Source organism: Nothobranchius furzeri, chromosome 15 (assembly GCF_043380555.1).
Source record: "Nothobranchius furzeri strain GRZ-AD chromosome 15, NfurGRZ-RIMD1, whole genome shotgun sequence".
NCBI classification, from domain to species: Eukaryota; Metazoa; Chordata; class Actinopteri; order Cyprinodontiformes; family Nothobranchiidae; genus Nothobranchius; species Nothobranchius furzeri.
Genome location: NC_091755.1, coordinates 56388713 through 56412804, shown reverse-complemented (window position 1 = coordinate 56412804; position 24092 = coordinate 56388713). Strand labels below are relative to the sequence as shown.

The 24092-nt window shown below is 43.7% G+C and overlaps 1 protein-coding gene across 4 annotated transcripts in view; it reads left to right on the top strand.

Annotated features, from left to right (window-relative positions):
- Positions 1-3863: 3863 nt before the first annotated feature.
- irf10 (interferon regulatory factor 10) overlaps positions 3864-24092 on the top strand; it is a 20930-nt gene continuing 701 nt past the window's right edge. The window contains exons 1-7 of one of the 4 annotated variants that reach the window (XM_015968307.3): positions 3867-4447; positions 11520-11715; positions 15374-15441; positions 16685-16727; positions 21396-21497; positions 21602-21988; positions 22182-22300. In XM_015968307.3, the coding sequence (XP_015823793.1) occupies positions 4277-4447; positions 11520-11715; positions 15374-15441; positions 16685-16727; positions 21396-21497; positions 21602-21988; positions 22182-22300 (1086 nt within the window). In that variant the 5' untranslated portion in view covers positions 3867-4276. Of the gene's footprint in view, positions 4448-11519; positions 11716-15373; positions 15442-16684; positions 16728-21392; positions 21498-21601; positions 21989-22181; positions 22301-24092 lie in introns of all 4 variants that reach the window. The other 3 variants (XM_015968306.3, XM_054746083.2, XM_054746082.2) reach the window with 3 other exon arrangements.

Here is a 24092-nt window from a genome sequence, read left to right as displayed (position 1 = left end):
TAGCGGTTTTAGCCTCTATGACTTGCATTTGTTTTTTCGTTCTTTCGGGCACCCATGGTCCGGAAGTAGATGGGTGTGACTTGGGCTCCCTATTACCTGGATCAGGTGTGTTCAGCCAATTAGAAGTTGCAAGTTCATGCATGGCTGGAAAACATGCAGGACTGCGCCTCTCTAGGACCAGGGTTGCCTACTCCTGCCTTAAAATGTTGTGGTACCATCATGAAAAAAGTGAAAAAGCTGCTAAAGCCCTCCCAAATATCTTTATTAAGACTTTAGAAAGCCAGGAGAAATACTAATCATCCCAACATCACAAGTAAGCATGGAACATTAAGAGATGACTCAAGACTTTTGCACAGTACTGTAGTTATATATGTATGGCGATAAGGCTGAGAGAGGAGGAAACACTCTGTATTCCTTCCATGTATAAACTGTGTACATATTTTTATTTTAAAAGAAACAAGTGTATTTATTTCCTTGAATGTCACTCACTTGGGTTTGTTTATTTTGTTTTGCTGTATGAATGTTGCCTGGTTTCTCTTTTAGAAACTGACAGGAGTGTTGCATCATACACTTTTTAGAACAACAAACAGCTGTACGAAGCATCTCGTTTTGCGTGCTCGACATTTTCAGGTTTGTACTTCTCTGCTGTACTACAATCTGTCTTTTTTTAAAAAAAAGGTCTATTTATTGAGAGCAAGCTAAGCTGTTCAACAGCGTGCTCAGAATTCTCAGCCGCGTCTCACAGCTGAACGGTTACAACAATAAACTAAGAGTTAAACAACAAAACTGCTCCACAGTGTTTTACTGAATTTGAACGAAAAGCAGAACTTTGGTGTCAGGTTGGTGGAATGCTTGTGCTGGAGATGCAGTTCCTTGCACGACCCTGGATGAACATTTGACTTGGTTCCTTCACCGACTGACCTGAGACTTGTGTCTGCTGTTCCCATCATCACACTGAAATGTTGCTGTCTGTATCTGCAGCTCATCTTTTTCAGGTGGATGTGGAATATGAATGAAGACATGATTGCAGAGCCAGTGAGGTCATGTGTAAGCAAATGTGTGCTAGAATTAAAACCGCATCAATGGTGACATCATGAAGAGCTGATCGTTAACTGGGAACAGAATGCAGGTAGCTTGTGTTTGGGTACTTGGATCACACGAGACAAGTGCAGATTCTGCTAAATAAGCTGCTATTTTATCCAATGCTTTGGCTTTTTTGGTATCAATGCAAGGTACTCATATGCTTTCAGTAAGAATTTATTGCTAAAAATGTAAGAAACAGCTCCAAGGACTCTTGTAGGGGTGTATTTCAGTCATTCAGTTGGCAGAGAACTTTTCAGTAAGACTATGAGGGCCTCAAAGTGGAAAACAGGAGCTGAAAGTTAGGATTTATCATCAGTATTTACACTTTGCAGTTCTGACATCTAAAGAGACACTAGAAGAGAGGGTCAAAGGTCTTTGGTTTAGGGTTCTTCAGATTGCATTGCTGCTCTTCTTTTAATGCCGCTATAAATTCAGCCTTTCTCAGGATCCCATGATCACCTTTACCTATTCATTTTTGTCTTCCTTCACATTTTTCAATTAATAAAAAAATTCCCCATTTTTTATGACAATAGATTTTTTTTAAGTGTCCTTGAGAGGGGCTGGACACTATCACTCTAGAGTTGCCCCCACTGAGAGGCGCCGAGCAGGAGTTGGCATACTGGTTGCCCCCTATCTTGGTGCCTTTACGTTGGGGTTTACCTCGCCTACATGTGGGGGGACAGGTCCTGACTGTGGTCTGTGCTTATGCATCAAACTACAGTTCAGACTACCCGTCCTTTTTAGAGTCCTTTGGTGGGGTGCTGGAGAGCGCTCCTTCCAGTGACTCCCTCGTAATCCTGGGGGACAAATGGCATCCTTCAAGGGTGTGCATAACCCAGTAAAGCAGTACGTGAAAGGCAAGCCCCAACTTTGGGGATTAAAAATCCTGGCCCACTGCTCATCCTCCGGTATTCTCCACAACTTTGTTGTTCATCAAGTTGGCATTGGGAAGAAGACCTTAACCTGAGATTGGAGGTGATATTGTGGTACAACTTAGTGAAACACTCTCAGCTGGGAAAAAGAACAAAGTCTTTGCTGATAACTTCTTCTCTTCAGCCCTACTTCTACTCACCCTTCTTCAGTGACAGATCCACTTTGTAGAAACACTTTGTGGAAATCGCTTAGCAGGTTGTTAGCTTGAAGATGAGACAAGTTTTGCCCATCTTTTGATGCCAGAGTGGATAAAGAGGACAGCATGGTTGTTGTCAAGTGGTATGACAACAAGTCCGTTACCCTGATCTCATTCTTTTGTGCAAATGGGACAAACAAATGACTGAAACAGTCTTTTGAGCTTTCACAGCTGCCATAGTTCCCTTTTGGCGCATACACCGAACATCAGGGACGAGTCTGCAACAATACATAAAGATACAGATCTGGTTAATGGCTGGAGATGGGATTCTTGCCCTCCAACTTGTGTGGATGTGTGCAGTTACACACACACACACACACACACACACACACACACACACACACACACACACACACACACACACACACACATATATATGTGGTTTTATTATTGCCTTCATCTAAAAATATCTGGTTCATGTAGATCATCCAAAATCAGGGCAACCTGACTAGTGGTGTTGATTCTTCTTCATTTTTGTTTGTTAGCTTCACTTCTGACAAAAATTTTAAAACATTATAATTTATTGAGCAACACTAAGAAGAACATTTTAAAGCTGGCCTTACGCAAAGTAAGGACATTAGTGTTAATTTGATATGATCAAGTTTGGTTTAAGGGGGTCTAGATTATTGTTCTGACATTTTTATGTTTGATAAAACGTGTTTGTTATCATAAGGAATGACTGAGAAATCTGCTTATTTGATGTATAAAAAAGGATGCTTACATGCCTTAACTGTGGGGTATAGTGAGATGAGATCTGTTAAGGATTCAGGACCACTATGGCACCTCTTATTGGAGCTGCCATAGTGGTCGGCCGTCATCTTCAATAGGTCTCCCTTCCCCTGCTTACCAAACTAAAAACCACATTTTAACATGCTTTTTCACAAAATCAGACACATGGTGTGGCAATTAAAATATAAAATTATTAAACAAACTACATTAAAATAAACTAAAATATAAAATCTCATCACGTCGAAAAATAAATAGTAAGTGATCTATTTTCAACACAGATCACTCGTTGCTGGTTGCAACAAATCACCTGTAGTTGCTCACTGCATTGACTTTGGAGAGTGAGGAGACCCGTGCAATATGGCGGTGACATTGTTACGCCCTCTAGCGCCCAATGCGGCGTCTTACTACTTCTTCATTACAGTGTTTTTTTCTTTCTTTTTTAAAAAAAAACTTTATTGAACAAGGTGAAAGTATACAATCAAATTGCATACAAAATTGAACAAAGAAGATGAAACATATGCCAGGGGGTGCACTACAGAAATGTTACACACATCCAAATAACTTATAGGTGGTGCAAATAGTTATAGTTTTTAAAGCTTTTTTGTTTAGTGATCCACTAATCAATTTTATGTAAGATAGAGTGTCACTATAATAGTGCTCTTCATTACAGTGTTCAGGAAAAGTAGTTGCATGTGAGATGTTTTGCCGTTTGAGATTCTCTCTCTCTCTCTCTCTCTCTCTCTCTCTCTCTCTCTCTCTCTCTCTCTCTCTCTCTCTCTCTCTCTCTCTCTCTCTCTCTCTCTCTCTCTCTCTCTCTCTCGTTTTTTGAAAGAGCGAGCGTTTCATTCTCAAAATAAATTAAACTGAATTTCCTGTCTGGACAAGTAAAGCTCGTACTCTTCTCTTTTCACCTTTTTGATAATAAATGGTTCAGGAGGATTTTAAATATAATCCCGTGCATTTCCTCCTACACGTATTTGTGTGTTTCACACATTTGGACAGTTTTGATCCGGCCTGTAGCTGATAACTCTGAAGCAATTTACTTAGAAATGATTAACCATCCTTTCAGCGCCCAGTAGGGAAACCGAAAGTTGGTTTCAGTAAAGCTTTCGCTTTCGCTTCTAAGAGCGCATAAACCCTTACTTCTGCATTTAAGTTTGCGATGATCTCAGTAGGAGTTATTTCTCACACAAACCTTATTGGATGAGTTTTGAACCTACTGATTTAAGCGTGATGCTAAGCTGAAACGTCGATCGGTGGCCCAAAATAAACAGTTTTGCGTTTGTGAAGCGGATTAAAAGCGCTCGGAACTGAAACGCGCAGCATGTGCTGAAGATGGAAGAAGGAGCCAAGTTGCACCTGAAAGAGTGGCTGGTGGCTCAGATAGAGAGCGACAGCTATGACGGCCTGTGCTGGGAGGACGAGGACAAGACGATGTTCAGGATTCCCTGGAAACACGCAGCTAAGAAGGACTACAAACAGACGGAGGATGCGGCTCTGTTCAAGGTCAGATCACGCTTCACACAGAAAGTTGCAGGGAAAGTTTGTGCTCTGACAGGAAAGCTCCAGGTGCGCCACTGGGGGCCGTCTAATACCATATTTAAGTTTAAAGAAGCAAAGGATCAAGTGTCCAGTTTCAGTTAAAAGGGGATTTTATAAAATCTGATTTGAATACAAACTGAGCACTAGTTGTTTCCACCCAGGGTTTAAATTAATAAGTCTGGAGATCACATATGGGGCACCGATTGTTCAACAATACAGTTAAAACATGATTGACGGTCCTGATAGAGTCTAGGCTAAGTTTTCACCACATTAATTTAGGACTGTACAAAGTTATGTCCTATGCTGAAACATACATACATATAAAACAATGTATTCAATCAAATATAAGAATATAACATTGAAGTCATATTTTAAACATCTAATTAAGTGTGTGAAGCAATTGGGATGAGAATCAGCTCCTCTACATCCGAGACCATGTTCTTGATTCAGAAAAGGGCAGAATGCTTCTCCAGGTCAGGTACAAGGACCTGCCTCAAGTGGAGGAGTTTAAGGGGTCTTGTTCACGAGTGAGGGAAAGATGGAGCATGAGATCGACAGGCGGATTGGTGCTGCATCTGCAGAGAACTGAGCCGGAAGGCAAAGCTCTCGATTTACTGGTCGATCTACGATCCTATACCTCAACTTGTCAGGACGCGCTGGTGAGTGGAGCGGAGGTAAGGATCCAAACGCTGGGGAGAAAGCAGGCAGGCAGACAAACTAGAAAACTCAAAAGGTGTTTAATGATAACTGGACACAGGACATGGGAACAATGAGGCAACAAGAGACACAGAACTGGAGGGGTTTAAATACAGGAAGGTTGGGAGCTTGGGTGATTGGGAAACGAGAGGCAGGTGGGAGCAATCAACAGAGACACAGTCTGAACCAAATGGGGAGACAGGGCAGGGTGTGACAGTACCCCCCCCCCCCCCCCCTCAAAGGGCGGCTTCCAGACGAACACAGGAACACAGAGCAGGGCGGGAGGAGGGGGACCCGGAGGGAGGGCCAAGAGGGACCGAGGGGCCGATGGAGAGGAGGCAGGGACCAGCAGAGTCCGAGGGCCTGCGTCTAGGGCAGAGGAAGCGACGACGACGGGCTCTTGGGGGCCTGCGTCTGTGGCAGAGGAGGCGACGACAACGGGCTCTTGGGGGCCTGCGTCTGTGGCAGAGGAGGCAGCGACGACGGGCTCTTGGGGGTCTGCGTCTGTGGCAGAGGAGGCGGCGACGGGCTCTTGGGGGCCTGCGTCTGTGGCAGAGGAGGAGGTGACGACGGGCTCTTGGGGGCCTGCGTCTGCGGCAGAGGAGGAGGTGATGATGGGCTCTTGGGGGACTGCGTCTGCGGCAGAGGAGGAGACGACGACGGGCGCTTGGGGGCCAGCGTCTGCGGCAGAGGAGGAGGCGAGGACAGGACACAGGAGACTGAAACACATGGGGCACTGGAGACTCTTGAGAGGACGTAGACACTTGAGACTGGAACTCTTGAGAGGAGGGGAAGATGTCATCCTCTTGGACTGGAGAGAGCGCCGACCTCTGGACTGGAGAGAGCGTCAACCTCTGGACTGGAGAGAGTGTCGACCTCTGGACTGGAGAGAGCGTCGACCTTCGGAGTGGATGAGTCGACCTCGAGACTGGAGGTGTCGACTTCTGGCCCAGAGGCGTCGACCTCTGGCCTGGGGGGCGTCGAATTCTGGCCCGGGGGCGTCGACTTCTGGCTTGGGAGCATCGACTTCTGGCCCGGGGGCGTCGACTTCTGGCCTGGGGGCGTCGACTTCTGGCCTGGGGGCGTCAACCTTCATCGACTTCTGGTCCGTCGGCTCCTGGACTGCCGGCTTCTGGACCGCCGGCTTCTGTTGCTGCAGACGGGACCGCTTGGATAGGCTGGACCGGACGCGGTGCCACCTCCGGGCCCACCGCCGGAACTGGATGTGGTGCGACCTCCGGGACCACCGCTGGAACTGGCGCTGACTGGACTGGTGGCGCGGGACCTGGTGGAGCCAGTAACTGGAAAAGCAGGGAGGATAGATTGTCCAACTGGAACTCCTGGAGACTGAGGATCTGATGGAGTCGGTCCACCTCAGCTCGGAGACCGGCGAGCTCTGCTGGGTGGACTGCAGGCTTGCTCCTCTGGTTCTGAGATGAGGGAGCCGCTGGCTGGACCGGAGGCGGGGCCGCTGGCTGGATAGAAACCCTCCCCTGGAGATACGGGGAGGACAGGGTGTCCAGCTGGAACTCCCGGAGGCTGACGAGCTGACGGATCCGGCCAAGCTCCACCTGGAGACCGGCGAGCTCTGTCAGCTGGGCTGTAGGCGTGGTTCCTCCACCTGCAGGTGACAGAGGCGCTGATTGGACTGGAGACGCGACAGCTGATTCGACTGGGGGCGGGTCCAAGCCGGTGCGCCAAGCCGGTGCGCCGAGCCGGGGCAGCTGCGAGCCCGCGGCTCCGTCCGGGGACAAGGGGTGACGGTGGAGCCCGGCATCCTTCCAAACGCCATGGGCCAACTCCGGGGGAGCACACAGCCAGTCTGGTGCCCACATAGCAGGAGTGGTCCGTCTGCACCCGTCCAACTCTCCTTCCGGCTTCCGGAGGGTGGGTGGAGAGGATCGCCGAGAGGAGAGGATCGCCGAAGCCCGGGCTCAGCGGCGGAGTCTGCGGCGAGGCAATGCCGGAGGAAGAGGAGCCGGCCGGTGGTCTGCAGGTAAAAACTGAGGCAAGCACTCCCAAGGGAGAACCTCCCCGCTGGATCCTTTACTGGGTTGCCTCATTCAGTCAGGACACGCTGGTGAGTGGAGCGGAGGTAAGGATCCAAACGCTGGGGAGGAAGCAGGCAGGCAGACAAACTAGAAAACTCAAAAGGTGTTTAATGATAACCGGACACAGGACATGGGAACAATGAGGCAACAAGAGACACAGAACTGGAGGGGTTTAAATACAGGAGGGCTGGGAGCTTGGGTGATTGGGAAACGAGAGGCAGGTGGGAGCAATCAACAGCGACACAGGCTGAACCAAATGGGGAGACAGGACAGGGTGTGACACAACTATGGTCACGAGCGTCGAGTAGTGACCAAAAGAACGAGATTGCGGATACAAGCTGACAAAATGAGTTTTCTCCCCAGGGTGTCTGGGCTCTATTTCGTCTAGTTTTAGCCCTTAAGCTAGCTGCTATTGGAAGGGTGATCTCAGCATCAGCCAATCATAAAGAGCTTAAATGTACGCCCAACAATGTTGGGCACCCCGTGGGTATATAAGTGGAGCGACTCCACTGTTCACCTCTGCTATTTCTTCAAGCCAAGCTTAAGAGCTATCTTTAAAGAGCATTATCCATCCAAGAGCAAATTATCCTACTCACAACCATGTCCAGCGACGTCAGGACCTGCCCGGCCTGCCAGACGGGCTTCATCTCCAGCGGTGACCTTCACACCAAATGTGAGGTCTGTCTCATGGCTCATCATGCTGGCCTGGCCTTGACCCCTCAGGCCTTGTGCCCGTTTTGTACAGCTCTGCCCTGGCACAGCTCACTGATCGCGCACACCAGTGTGCCTTCCAGACCGGCGCTGCAGGAAATAACTTTGCCCTTTTTGCCTTTGGCATCTCCAAAATGGTGGAAGAGCTCGACGCTCCTGACGGGTCAAAAAACATCATTAGCAAGACCGCTGATGCCATTCTCGACCTGTGCGCTGCTGTACTCACCGGTTCTGCTCGCATTGCTGCCTGGCAGACCCTTCTCCAGTGGGCCTTGTGGCGCAAGGCCCTGCCCTCCATTCCTGAACACCTGCACAGAGAAATGCTGGAAGGCCCCATCACCTCTGATGTTTTGTTTGGTCCCCATCTTAGGATCGTCTTCGAGAGAGCTCAAAAGACAGCTGAACTGTCAGCCACGGTGTGAGACCTGGACCGTCCCCGGTCCACCTCTCACTCCGGCTGCTCCTCCAGAGGATGGGACGAACACCAGGGCCAGCGGGGAAATTTCAGACGCCCAGCTGCACTGCCCGCCCCTCTGAGCCGACCTCCCGCTGAGGTGGAGCCAAAGCAGGACCAGAAATCTGACAACCAACGGTTCCGAAAGAACCAGCAGACATCATCCTGGCCTTCTCAGTCACAAGAACTTTGCCGAAAGCAACCAAGAAAATGACTCGTTCGGGGGAATGTGTGTGTTATTTACGGTATTTTTTTAAATGCGTTACATTTTCAGACAGCTAAATAAACCCTGTATATCAGGAAAATATTGTCCTCAGTTTGTGTCTAAATTTTGCATAAAATGTGTAATTTTGTAATTATGTTGTTAATTTGTTTACATTTTCCCCTTTAGTGTTTTAAAATAGCAATATTTGCCCATAACTTCTTATTTTTTGTCTGTTTGATGTCATCATTTAAAAAATATTAGATCAGATGTTCCTCAGTACTCAAGTAGCCTTCTAATCAGATACTTTTTTTTACCCTTACTTGAGTAATAAACCCTATATCAGGAAAATATTGTCCTCAGTTTGTGTCCTTCCAGTGAGCTTTGCAGATTTGGGAAAATGTCATCAGGCAGTAATCATTGTTAAATTCATAATTATTCTTGGAGAGAGACCAACTTTTATCTACCCCTGGGAGCCCCATAATGCATAGCGTCATTTCAATATGGGGGTGTCCGCGACACGGTTTATATGCAGGTAGCGGGCGATTCGGCTGCTTTATTTAGCGACTCGTTGCATTCTCCCTCAACCCAAATCCTCGGATCACACATTTTAGCTAAAACGCTAATGTTAACTTGCCTTGCGTTGACTGTAGAGTTGTGGGTGATGGTCATGCAGATGTGTCATGAGATTTGAAGCGTTGCTGCCTTTCACAGAAACTTTTTCTGCACGTGCTGCAAACAGGATTGCCGTCTTCTATCAACTGTCCCTCGGCATTCTTCAAATATCCAAAAAAATGCCCATACTTTCCACTTTGCCTTATTTGAGGGATAAAAAATGTCCTGAGTGCTGCCGTCTCCTCCTTTGGCCGTTATTTCAGCTTTAGCTTCAAGAAAGTTTTGGTTGTAAACAACAAATATGTAGCATCAAGTATAAGTTAATAAAGCTAAACTTAAATATTTAGAATCAAAACTAATTCATATTTAAAAGTTAAAATCTAAATCTTAATGTGGTGGTTCCATTCTAAACTCTTAACCAACAACCTTAAAGCTGCACAAGCCTTTCAAAATAAAAGTGGAGGAAAATAACCCCCTAAATGACCGTGAATCTCTTTAACTCTCCACCATTCAGCAATGCTCTCCTCTCGATTTTCAGACTTCACCGTTATACTACCAGAGAGACTTGGAGATGTTATAGGGGATCTGTTAGCCCTGCTTTTATTTTGGTTGGCTGGCTTCTCCTGTTTTACATTAGTCTACATTTGAATGTTAAATATGTAATATAGTTCAAAATAGTCACATCCTTTCAACATAAATAGCACAACATTGTTATTATTTTAATCACTGTGTTATGATGTTAGTTTGAACTTTGTTTCAACCTTTTTTCTGGGGTCAACAGATGGCCTTAAAATACGATTACATGCAAATAATGGTTTTAGACTGGTGATAGTTTCACTTGAAACAATTTGCATTCAAAAGCTGGTAGTTTTAGGAGCAATGCGATGTGCAGAAGAGATGATCTGACCAAACAGACTGAATATCCTGAGGAGTAGAAAGATCAAGTAAAAACCTGGAACCACCTACAAAGAGTCATGGTATAAATACAGAAACCAATCCAACCAAGACCAATCAGAATCAGAATCAGAAGTTTTTTATTGCCATATGTGTGCCAAGTCACAACATTAGGAAATGTCTGCGGTATTTCAAACAAATTCAAATAGAATTTTGTCTTTATAATAGCAAAAAGGTAAAGACATTTGTGATGTAAAAACCAGATAATGCATTTACAAATGTTTTTTTAAATGTTGGATGTTGGTGAGGTTGTGAAAGGGTCGACTGTTCCAGAATTTAGGTACAGCCAGGAGCATCTCTGCTTGCTTAGTATGAGGATTGCTGTATAGTCACTGACACTAGTCAGTGACTTGATGCAATTTGCTGGGTTCCTTATATAGGAAACATTATTTCTGATTGGCTCAATGAACTGACCTGAATTGGAATGTTTATTATGTGAAGTGCCTTGAGACGACTCTTGTCGTGATTTGGCGCTATATAAATAAACTTGAATTGAATTGAAACTTGAATTGAATCTGCTCTCGGTGACATTCTTGGGTAGCCTATTATAGAGGAGTTACCATTTTAAAAAGCTGCAAAATATTTTAACTCATTCTAAAATAAAGAAAGCTATACTATGAAAACAACAAGAAAGGTAAAATATGCCAGCAGTTGAGCTCCAACGTTTGGACAGCTCATTGATGAAGCAGCAGAGACTGGCTGGTCCTGATGCAGAAAGTTTGTTTGTAAAGCGCCTTTCAAGATGAAAATCACAAGGAGCTGCACAAACACAACAAAATAAATTGTTGCAGTAATTCAGTCTATATCAAATAAAGGCACAAGGCATCCTCTCAAAAATGTGGAAATGAAAGAGAGGACAGTTGGATTAAAACTTGTTTTGACGATATTATTAAGTCATCTACTAAAAAAAATTGTTGTCAAGTTTTGGAAAGAGCCGACAATCATAGCTATGGTGTGGGTGGACTGGTTCAAGAGTGATTAATTGAAAAGTTTCGTGTGGGTTTGAGTTTCATATGATTGATTTTCTTTTTTGTTGGGACCAAAAAAACGTATTTTCTTCAAAACTTATTTTCTTCATGACTTATTTTGTTCATATGTTTTAGGTAATCAACAACAGAGCAGCAGTTAGTAAAGTTAACATTAACCCCCTCCCCCAGTAAATAAAAACAATAAATCTGCCCTCATTCATCAGCTTGTTGGATCTGGTGAGGTCCGTTTTGTATCGAAGCTAAATAGATGGAATACAAACATTTAAACATTGGTATACCTTAAGAATAAAGCAGTTATCTGAGCTAATAACAGCAAAAACCCTTTTGTTGTGTTGCTGTATAACAACTCTTTTACTGTCTACAGGCCTGGGCTGTGTACAAGGGTAAATATCAGGAGGGAAGGGACAAAGCAGATCCCACTATGTGGAAGACTCGTCTCCGCTGTGCACTCAACAAGAGCACAGACTTTGAGGAGATTCCTGAACGCAACCAACTGGACATCACAGAGCCGTACAAGGTCTATCGAATCCAGCAGGACAGTTCATCCACCAAACCAGCAGGTAAACAACTCAAACAGTTGCTGTGTTGGAGCTGTATTTTTAGATCTGAAGAAGGCTTTCGACTCTGTAAACCATCAGATATTGTTGTCCAGACTGACTCAGTTTAATATCTTCAGTCAGGCACTTCAGTGGTTTGCCTCATATCTCTCACACAGGAAAAAGTGTGTGGTGTGGGATGGGGTTAAATCTCCATATTTAGACTGTGATACAGGAGTTCCTCAAGGATCTGTTCTTGAGCCTTTATTGTTCTCTCTCTTTATTAATAACTTACCTGAAGTCTGTCCAAATACATTTGCTCAAATGTATGCGGTTGATGTAGTTAAATATACGCAAGCAAACATTGTCCAGCAGGTGGCAAAAGATCTTACAGCTGCTTTAGCATTAATGCTTAGCTGGCTGGAGGACTCATGCCTAATGTTGAACAGCTCAAAAATTGTATGTATTTTTCAAAACGCCCCTTAAACTTGAAGCAGTCAAATATATTCCTGGATGGAGTAGAGCTTGATCTAGTACCAGAATTTAAATATCTTGGGGTCATTCTAGACCCAACATTATCCTTCAAGAGTCATATAAATAGTGTCCCAGGTACTTAAATTTAATAATCGAAATTTTACTCATATACGTAATAATCTAAATATGAATGTTGCAAAAACTTATTTTTACTCAATGATCATCTCTCATATGGACTATTGTTTGACATCCTGGTCACTTGCTTGTCCAACAACACTTAAAACTATTGAAAACATTTATAAAAGAAGTTTAAAATTACTTGACAAAAAACCGACTTCCCACCACCATTGTCATGTGTTAAAAAACATAAATTACTGAACTTCAATAACTTAATGAAACTTAAAAGAGTCTGTTTAATGTATATTAATATGTATAATATATATATATATATATATATATATATATATATATATATATATATATATATATATATATATACCGTAAATCCTCTAATACAGGCCCGGGTCTGTATTTGACTCAAGCTCATCAAGCTCCAGGCCTTTATTGGAAGGAGGGCCAGTATTAGAGGCAGGCCTCTATTTCTATTTGAGCAAAATGAACTAATGGTTCACTGGAGTTTTTGACAATTAAAATTGCGCCCACATTTTCAAAGTTAAACACATTTCTTTTAACAACGGTAGTTTCTGCTTCAGCCCTCTCCCCCCTCCCCCTGCGCAGCGGCTGCAAACTCACTGATGCGCCTGCAGCCTCTCGGAGTTCCTGCTGCTCTAAACATTAAAATAATTATTTCATTTTCTGTTCCTCACTTCTGATTACCTTCAATGGTGTCTGTTTGTTGCAACCACCAGGTACAAAAACTAACTTGTTTTTATTTGACTATTTTTCTGTCCTGCCTGTTTATTATCTTCCTGCATCTCCTCTCAGTCCTAAAGAGAAACTGCTACCTGGGTTCATATATATTGACCTTATGAGTTACCTTTGAACTGCAGTTCTAAAAGAGCTACCGACCGCAAAAACAGTGGAGCGCTCCCTGCTTGGCGGCCGTATCATAAAGTCCGAGCAATAAACGCGGAAGTTAGATCCAAACACCCGTTGTGTGGGAGAAGCATCGAAATGAACTGTTTAATCTGCCCATCATTTGTGTTGAGAGATCAGCAGTGTTTGGATCAACAAAGGGCGACTACTTTGACAGTAGAAACTGTATTTATGGCTTATTTTTGTGCATTTAAAGTTCAGCCGCCATTGATAGTTGTTAAAAGTTGTTATGCATATGAAACAAAAAACGCCTTTTGTTTATCGGTTTATTGTGAAAAAAGGAAGTTGTGCTTGCTCCTTTTCCTGTTGGGCAGTTGTGATTTCTGTCCATTGACTGCGGAGGTGCTCCGGCGAAAATAGGATCGATTCTATTTTTGCCGGACGCCGGAACAGAGGGCGGCGCACGGCGCCGCATTGCCGGAGCACGGCCGCAGTAGTAGAATTGCTCTGATTGACTACAACGGGACCGATTTTGCTCCGGCGTTCGTGTCGGAGCGGAGCGGAGCGGAGGTAGTGGAATTTGCGTCGGAGGACAAGGTGATGCGCGCAGCGCCCCGCTCCACAGCATGCAGCAAAACGCATCAGGCGCAAATAAAAGACAGAAAACATTAAAGGAAATGAACTGACATGAACAATCGCGTGTTAAATTAGTTTTTGAGGTGGCGACACCTGATTGTGGCCGTGCTCAGGAGGCAGATCTACCGACCGCGAAAACAGCGGAGCTCTCCCTGCTTGGCGGCCGTATCAGTGATCTGTGAGTCGGAGGACAAGGTGATGTGCCCCGCTCCACAGCAGCGAAACACATCAGGCGCAAATAAAAGACAGAAAACATTAAAGGAAATGAACCGACATGAACGATTGCGTGTCAGTACCTATGCTCTGACACAGCGCGTTGCCCCCCTGAGCGCAGGAGCTTGTCACCTGCTGACAGCAGGCTGCTGTATTTTCCGAGGGCTGCATCTTGCCGGTCATAATCACGTGACAGCGACTAGTCGACGACAGGAATAAAAAATCACTATAGTGAAGTCGACTAGTTCATACAACCCCTACTGCTGCTCCCCAGAGTGTTCTGCAGCATAATCAGCACGTTCTCTTTGAACTTGATAGTGTAATGACCTGGCTGGGGGTTGTAAGCCAGGTGCATTCTGGGTATTGTGTTATATGTGTTTCCTATCGTTCTGCTAGTTCCTATGTGCTGATTTGCGTGTTGTGTGAGTGTTATGTAAGCCACAGGGAAGGTGATGTGTGTTCTGTGGAGTGGGTTGAATTAGCATGGTTAACTGACACCGTGACTCTGTGTGGTAGGAGCGTGATAGAGGATCGTGTCTGTAGCGTTACACAGCGTTGAAGAAAAAGCCTAACAAAGATCTGTGTGAACCTCTACTGCCTCCTGCTGGTTGATTTGGCGACTATAACCCTGCCGCTGAGACGCTCATATTTGCTTGTTACTACATTCCACCCGGCCACAATAAGAGACCGGCCATTATTCACCTCCGCTGACTCTGACACCGGCCAAAATTGGAGACCCGGCCTTTAATTGAATACCGGCCTGTATTAGAGGATTTACGGTATATATAGTTCATTAGGCATAAAGAAAGCTCAAACAGGACTACACGAGCTACAATTCGAGGAGAAATGTTTATACCACATAGACAGACAGCATTTGGGCAGAACGTCCTCTATGTCAAGGGTGGCCATCTGTGGAACAGTCTTCCTCAACTCATTAGAGAATGCTCGACTTTCAATTTGTTTAAGGCAAAGGTTAAAAACTGGTTATGGACAAATCAATTGTGTGGTCATGTATGAGTTGTATAGTTTGAATGTTTTATTTGTGAATAGAATGGTGTGTATGTGTACGTTTGGTGATGGAGTTTTTATTATGAATGAATGATGAATTTTTTATGAATTATTATGTCTTTTTATGTCTAAGGACAACAGATGGAAATTAGCCTTTGGCTATAATCTGGCATGTTTACATTCATGTAAGCTGCTTTTACATTTATGTTCATTAACATGCACTGTCATAAATAAATAAATAAATAAATAAATAAATAAATAAATAAATAAATAAATAAATATCACCTTTTTACTGTCCTTCTGACTTTAAGTTATCAGTGCTTGACACTCATTTTGTCCCACCAATTCTTTGCAGTGACAAACTACCAGATGATGCATCAGGTGAAACAGTCTCCAAGGAGTCCTGGTTACCAGGACAAGCAGGTAGAATGAGATGTTTGACCACTTTAGTTAAACATAACTAACTGTAAATTTCATGTTACAGTTAAAGAAAGTATTTTATTATTTAGAAAATTATGTCCTACATCCATCTCCTGCATTAGCTTCTGATAGAAAGTAGACGGTGAAACTCTAGGATTAGAAAAGCCTGACAGATCTACGTCAAGTGCTGAACTCACCTATATGGACTCACAACAAGGATGGCTGTTGTTGGTTTGGCATCCAGTAAACAGTAGAGAACAACTCGATTAGTAAAAACTAACCGTTAGCATTAGCAACTCCACCACAGAGCAGAACTCCTTCAGGCTTGTGTTATTTGTGGATATAAAACATCAACGTTGCAGAGCAAACAGAGTTGCTTTGCTGTTATCTAATAAGAGGAGAGATGTCCAAAGGCTCTAAATCCTGTCCTGTGAAGCTACTTTGTTTTCCATCTGAATTATTGGAACAAGCGCATCTTAGCTTTTTTTTTCCCCAGAGCACGACTTACAAGGCATTCATTCTTACTCGAGACATACTAGAGACCGCTTCATATGTATTAAAGATGTGGGACACCCTAAATTTGCAGTGGTCTCTAGTCAGAATAAATGCCATGCATGTCATACTCGGGGGTGGGGTGGTGGTGGAATGCTCAAATGCACTTGTTTCAAGAATTAGCAGAATGCTACATCAGAGGAGAGCTTAACATGGCCAGATTAGGGGATTTATTTCTTGATATTTGGACATCTCGCCTCTAATTGGCTGACAGCAACATGACCGTCACAGACTCCGTTTGCTCTACAACGTTAAGGTTTTATCTCCATAAATAACACAAGCCTGAAGGTGTTTTGCTGAGTGTGGAGTAACTCATGCTAACAGTTAGCTTCTACCAGCTGAGTCGTTCTCTGTTAGCCTTACCCGTTGTGAGCCAAGATTGATTTGCTCGTGTGTCATTTGGTTATTCCACATTCAGTGTTACTGCAAACATAAGTTTGTTTCCAAATGAAAATATTCAACGTACATATCTGTAGATGAAGGAAAATGTACACATTTGTCCTCACCTTTTCAAAAAACATTGAGTTTGGCCTGCAACTTCGTCCTAGTTTTTTATTTCAGCCCAGTGTGAATTAGAGTTTGACACCTCTGGTCTAGAAAGTTGAAGAATACTCATTTTTTAAAATGGCCCATGCTCTCGGCCTCATCAGATGTCCATCTAATTCTTGTTTTTGTTCTTTAATCTCCTTTTCAGAAGGAATTGTTTCAGTCAGACAAAGAAGAAAAGACATGTTCTGGTAAGTGTTACACAAACAAACAGGTTCAGTGAAACAGTATGAGTCAGGCGAAAGGACCCATTCAGACGTTTATTTAACAGCAACAAACTCAGCAAATTCAGCCTACCAACATGACTTTTATGAGCATCACAAAGGTGATCATTGTTTATTAGGTTTAACTGGGTTTAGCTTGATTTGTTCATACTCCTGTTGGATAATTTGTGTGACAGTGGGTGAGTGGATGTTTGTTATGTTTTAATGGGAAACACTTCTCCATTTTTATTTCTGTGGTTCATTTTGGCCTATGGGATCTCAAATGAGAGATTATAGATTTTTCAGTTTTTAGTGAATATAAATAATACATCAGTGTTCCACACAAGTCCTTAAAGCTCCAACATCAAATATTTGCAACCATGAAGAGACAACCGTCCTCTTGCTGTGTGCAGATTTGTGGTTGCATTGATGTTCATATCAGAGCGAGAAGCTTCTCTCTCTCTCTCTCTGTGCGACTCGTTTTATGTTTGTACTCTTCAGCCCTTTGTCTCTAAAGTTGGAAAATCTTCAAAAAAGAAAAAAACCAAAAAACTAAGAAGTTCTTCATTTTTGTCTGTTGAAAATTGCAGCCTTTTGGGTTCAAGAGGATCTCACAAAGAGTTAGAGCCAATTCAAATCCAGTTCATAAAGAAAGAAATTTCCAGGTTAGGATACACTTTAGGGTTTCATTCATTGTGGTTTGGAGGCAGATTGAGATGCTGTGGTGTAACACTCAGTGGTTCTCTCCAGTCACATAATAGTGGTCTGAAAACAAATTGAGTTGAAGCTATATAGAACACAGTAGTTAAAGCCATACTTTACAACTTCTTCATATTTTTAAATCATTTTCTTGAGCCAGTATGTGGTAAATGACTCTTTACAGGGTTAATGAAAAGTCACTCAGACCTCCACCACCTTCTGTGGCCAGAATATCACACTTGCAACTTCAGACTGGTGGGCCACCACCTGTGGAAAAAAACTGAGCTGACATACCTGAAGCTGCAGTCTGTTTCCAGCTCGTTTCCTGCATGTTTGAAATAACGAACACATCTAATTTGTTTGATTTACCCCGGCTTTCCACAGGAGTCGTCGGCAGCACGTTACTGCAGCAGCATGTCATAGCTGCTGATAGGAACCGCTGTGGTCAACAGAACCTTTTCCACTGGAGCCGCCAGCAGCCGTCAGCAGCGCGAGTCGGCAGCGTCTCAGGAGCAGCATGTCGCGGCCCTTCGCGCCGGTTCTATTTTCTACGCGCGATGCCTCTGAAACGGGTCAAGGTCGACATTTTTGGGGAAGGAAAGACAGGAAATCTGACGCGGAAATGGAGAGAAGCTCCCGAGATTTTCAGAATAAAGAACGTACTGCCTTCCGGTTGCTTTACTTTTAAAAAAGGTTACTAAGTGTGCGGCCCCGTGAGAAGTTATCACCTAGCTAGCGGTCTCCTTTGTTTTTCAGGTCTGTATTGGCGATTATAAAATGGACAGAACATAAAACACAAAGCTTTTGGAGCCATGTTGTAGTTTTCTCCTGCTTGTTGTTGTGTTTACTGACGAAGTCACTCGTGTGACCTCGTGCTCTGTCGGTGACAGCTGCTCCCCTGCTGCTTCGCGTCTCGTGGGAAGGGCCAAACAGCAGCGTACGCGAGCAAGACGTGCTGCTGCAGTAACGTGCTGCTGACGGCTCCTGTGGAAAGCCGGGGTACGTGTTGAACCGATCATGTAGACACCAAGGAAGGCTGTGGAGACATTTCTGCAGTTAGATTAAGGTGTTAAAAAGATGCACATTGAGGAGATACTGAAGTTTCACTTTTGGTTCTACTAAACGAACACAAGGGGATGCAAAAAACAAGCCAAAACTTAAACTTAAAATTTTTATGACTAGTTAAATTCAGATTTTTATGCCAAAATAAGAAAACTTACATTAAATGCATGAATACTCATGTGCAGCAGTGAGTGAATATAGATGTTTCTACTGATTGTTTATCAGTCCTGCATGTCAGCTTTGGCCCATTGTTCTTAACATATTCATTCTCTCCACAAAAACAATTTATTCCTCTGACTGCTCCACTTTCACTTGAGTCAGCCTTCAGTCAGATGTTCGGATATTTCATGTAGATAATACAAAACACAAGTCAGGATTTATTGATCCATCTTGGGGCGACGGTGGCACAGGAGTTAAGTGCTCGCCCCGTAATCGGAAGGTTGCAGGTTTGAGCCCTGCTCAGTCTGTCGCTGTCGTTGTGTCCTTGGGCAAGACACTTAACCCACCTTGCCTGCAGGTGGTGGTCGGAGGGACCGGTGGTGCCAGTGCTCGGCGGCCTCGCCTCTGTCAGTGCGCCCCAGGGCAGCTGTGGCTACATCGTAGTTCATCCCCACCAGGGTGTGAATGTGTGTGTGAATGGGTGAATGACTGATTGTGTTGTAAAGCGCCTTGGGGGGTTCCAGGACTCTAGAAGGCACCATTTAAGCCTGTTTCACACCTAATGCTGTACAGAGGCAGTCCATTTTCTGAATGGCATTTGTATGGAAATCTCCAAAAATCTGTTCCCACAAGAGCACCAAATGATTTGACACCATACATTTAAAGATAAACCTTTAAAAGTAACATCAGTCATCACACACTGTGAGCTGATACCCCTGTCATAAATAATAAAACTAAAGCTGGCAAAATCAATGCCACATGGGCTTTATTTTGAAATATACTGAATGCACCTTGGTGTTTCATGTCTCACTTCCTGTCGGGCTCATGTAATTTCTTTAACATCGTGACAATCAGCAGGTGGGCAGAAATAAAACACTTCATGCGAGAACTTTTAAGAACTCCACATCTGGATCCGCACCGCACCAAAACTGGTGCAAATGCTCTGATTGGACTCAATGGTTTTTGATCTACGTGGAAGCCTTGTGGAAACCAGACCGCATCCCTACCATGTTCTGCGTGAAAAAGGCTTAAAGTATGCAGCCCTGGAGCAGACGTTAGAAGACAAATAATGAAAGCTGTGCTTTAAGGTCAGACTTGAAATTCAGGATCTTTCCTTTTCAGTATTGAAACTTTAAACTGAAAGAGATTTTGGAGCGTTTTTGTTTTCATTTTTGAAATGTGTGCTTGTACTCCTGCTTTTAGCTGGTGTAGGTTCAGTTCTACACACCAGTATCTCACTGGGCTGTGCGTGTTTTCACTTGAAATCAAACGGAAGTGGTGCAACACAATTGTGACTAATTCTATATATGACTAGTTCCCTTTGGGGATTTGCCATAACTGCAAACAAATTGTGACATGCATTTTTTTTTTTGCTTTACACGTGCATTTTACATTCTCAGCTGAAGCTTCTTTCCACTCTGCAACCCGATTGCAAATGGCTGGAACAGGCTTTGTGTCATCATGCACTGCTCCTTCCGATCTAAGTAGCGTCGGATCTGGATCCGTCCTACTCTGGACTGTAAACACTAACACCCAGTCTCTCTGAGTTGCTAGTGTGGTATTTAATCTTCACAGTTGTGAAAAAGTTATTTCTTTTTCATCTAGTTTGCACTTTTGGTAACACGTAGAACCCCAAAAGGTCATTTTTGGCTGTGAGAGTTACAGGAATTAGTCCAGTCTTTATAGAGAACAGTTTAGTTGCCATAAATGGTTGGATTTTATCTTCTGGAGCTCGGAAGAACCGAGCCACATTGTGACTGTGATTTCACATACTGTACGTTAAACCACCACCAGTACCAGAGTGGCTTTTCAGATGGATTACTTCTTCAAACTGGCACCTGTCCAATGTTAAAACCACCCGATTGACAGGCTAGGGTGGTGAGTAAAAGCAAAATGTTATCAGCTAGCAGCAAGATAAATGGTGTTAAAGTTTGGTGGGCAAGTGTCAGGTACGGACTGGGACAATAATTCATCCCAGCTACCTTTTCTCTGTCCGTTGTCCCGATGACAAGTTCACCACTAGTGTGTGCTTTACTGCAAATGCTGATTTCTTCATTTTCCATGATGCTTTGCTGGGGATCCAGGGTTAGGTTATGAAATGGGTGGAATTCACGTAGTTGGAGGTGGGATTGCATGTAATCCAAGCGTCTTAGTTCCAGATAGAAAACATGTCTTAAGAAAAGAACTTGTACTTATATCTCCAGTGCCAGGGGTAATATTGTAATCATTAATGGGCCTATCTTTGCTCTGGAAGCAGCATGACATAGGTCCTTTAACTCTCAGTTTATCCTCATTTGAGTCACAGCTCTGTGTCCACATGGAGACAACCGAACGGATGTCTCTGGCTTCCTGCAAAAAGTCTTGCAGGCAAAACTTTAAATCTGAAAGTCCTTCAACATGAGAGAGCCTGTGCCTCATACAAGAAATTTGAGAACTCTTGTAAATATTTCGAAATTTTTTGAGAACTCTTGTGAATGACGTTGGCAGTTTGACATCAGAAGTTGCAGCATAGTGATATCCTGGTATAAAAACACCAAAGTTGTTGAGGGGTGAATATTTGTCCTGCCACTGATCGGATTGTTGTTTTAGCTCAGTCAGGATTTATCTGCAAACTGCTTTAGTTCCTACGTGGAGTGACTTTGAAATCAATAACAACAAAGAAAATGTTGTTTCACAACATGCGTAATGTTTCTAAGTATGACTGGATTAATCTGTTTCTCTGCTCTGCTTCAGAAGTCCTGATGAGAGAGCACGTGTACTGTGAGGTAATGGAGAAAAAAAATCAGATTCAGGCCCCTGCTCCTGTGAAGTTCCTAAGCCCTACACTTGTTATATCAGGTAAGAAAACTTACCAGAATATACACAAAAATATTAACCAAATAAAACAGTTCTGATCTTTTGACTGCATCAGCCAGAGTCTTAGCTACATTTTGCATGTACAGATTTTCGTATGGAGGTGAGGCTGTTGTACCAAGGCCACATGGTGACAAAAGTGGTCACCAGTAGCCCAGATGGGTGCTTCATTCTACAGGGACGTGTTCCTTTAGGAAATGAACGGATCTATGGACCCTGCTCTGTCCAGCAGATCTCCTTCCCTTCTCCAGCTTCTGTATCTCTACCATCCTTCATGGCTGAAGCAATGAATCGCCTTCTTTGTCACCTGGAACGAGGCGTTCTGTTATGGGTGGCACCAGATGGGGTGTTTATCAAGAGGTTCTGCCAGGGCAGGGTGTATTGGAGTGGGCCCATGGCCCAGCACATCGACCAGCCAAACAAGCTGGAGAGAGAAAAGACTTTCAAACTGCTTGATATACCCACCTTTCTTAATGGTATTGTAGAACATGCACACTTTTTTTTGGAAAATCTGCTCTGTCAGATAAGGATTTGTTTATATATATATATATATATATATATATATATATATATATATATATATATATATATATATATATATATATATATATGTATGTATATATACACATATATACATTTGACTGAATGTATAAATTACTGCCTTTGCAGCGCTTCAGAACAATCTACAAGGGAAGGGGCAGATGCCCTCTTATCAGATCGAACTCTGCTTTGGAGAAGAATATCCAGACCCCATCGTACCCAAAACCAGAAAGCTCATCATGGCGCAAGTTGGTGGAATAAACTATACACATGGATTGTTTAATGTCAGCTTGTAAATATTCAGATGAATTATTAATGAAAACAATTTGAATCACCACCCTTGGATATCATGACAACAATTAGCTCAACTGCTGACTTCTAAAGTGACTCAATGCTGGCCACTTAATTAGGTATGCTCGGCTAGTACAAGTTTAGGGAAGCCTGAAAAGCCATCCTATATATGAGTATTTAGTCTGGTCACGACCCATAGACAGATCTCAGTCACGGGGAGGAATCCGTGGTTGTCTTTGAAACTTGTCTTTATATGCTATTGGACAACGAACGACGTGACATACTTACTGCTACAAATGCCAGTCAACGGGGTAGTCCACCATACACTGTTGAAGGTGACACAAATACATCCTTTTTCTAAATAAAGGACTTAAGTACCTTCATCTGCTATTGAGTCAAATGGGCCTTCCCCACTAGCATAGGCTCCACACCACCTGGATAGCCCCAGCTGTCCCCAGCCTGGCCCAGTTGATTCCACACATCCTTGCTTAGGATTGCAAGGAATGCAGTCAGAGATGCTCTCTCCTTCTTGGTAATCAGCATGATATTGAACTGTGCATGCTATAAGCCTACTTGGGTCAGTGGCCCAAAGGGACAGTGCTAGAATGCCAGATAGACCAGTCCAACCCTGCGCACTGGGCTGATTCAACCCACCAATCAAAGGCTTCCCCTAATGGGAGGCGTAAATTTGAGCCAGCCTATCAGTCAGCAGTGGGTGTGTTGGCCCTGGTCAGCCTGAAGCAGACCACTTTGTGAAGAGGGTTGAAAAACTGTCCGATTGCACCCTGAAAGACAGCCAGGCTATGCTAATGTGGATAGTCTCTATGCTATCCAGACCATGCGGAGCCAGTGCTAGTGGGAAAGGCCCAAAAGAAAAAGTCGTACAGAGTTCATACCAAAGCCATTTCAAACAAGCCGTCCCCACCTTAGTTTTGCTCTGTTGCAGTAACATCCCCCCCACCAAACCAATAGAGCGCTGTGATTGGCTGCTCAGGTCAATGGTAGACCTGCTGAGGCTACAATGGAGCGTGGCTAGAGCTAGACCTGCAAAGCAAATTTCTTTTGCTACTGCTATAGTATGTCTAGATTTCTAGGCTAGGATGCAGACCTGTTTCACCTTCAGAACTACCAGTTTTCCATGACACAGATTAGTTGTTGGAAATAGTGCTTAGAGATTTTGGTCCAGTTTGGACCACACAATGATGGTTAAACAGTGGCCAGTTGGTACCAAGGGACCCAAAGTAGGCCATAAAAAATCACCTCACCACCGCTATACCTGACATGAATCATACATGACATGGTCTTCTGCTGCTGTGGTCCTTCTGCTTCAAGGTGCGACATGTGGTTCAGAGGAGATCACATGCAGAGTTTTGTTGATCAGTGTTTACGTGAGTTACGATTGCGTTCAGCCCGCCCATTCTCCTCTAACCTCTGACATCAGCAAGGCATTTTCATCCACACAAGATACTCTCTGTTAACCCCCTAGAGGTGATTGCGGATAAAAAATACCAGCACGTCAGCAGTTTCTGAAATACTCAGACCCGCAGTGTTCATAGTAATTAGATTTTTTTTCTTCTTCATTCTGATGCTTGGTTGGAACATCTTCACCACATCTAGATACCCAAATGCATTCAGATGCTGCCGTGTGATTGGCTGATTAGTTACTGGTTAACAGGTGTACCTATTAAAGTGGCCAGTGAATGTGCATTTCTCAATTAGCCAAAACATAATTTTAACAAGTAACTGAAT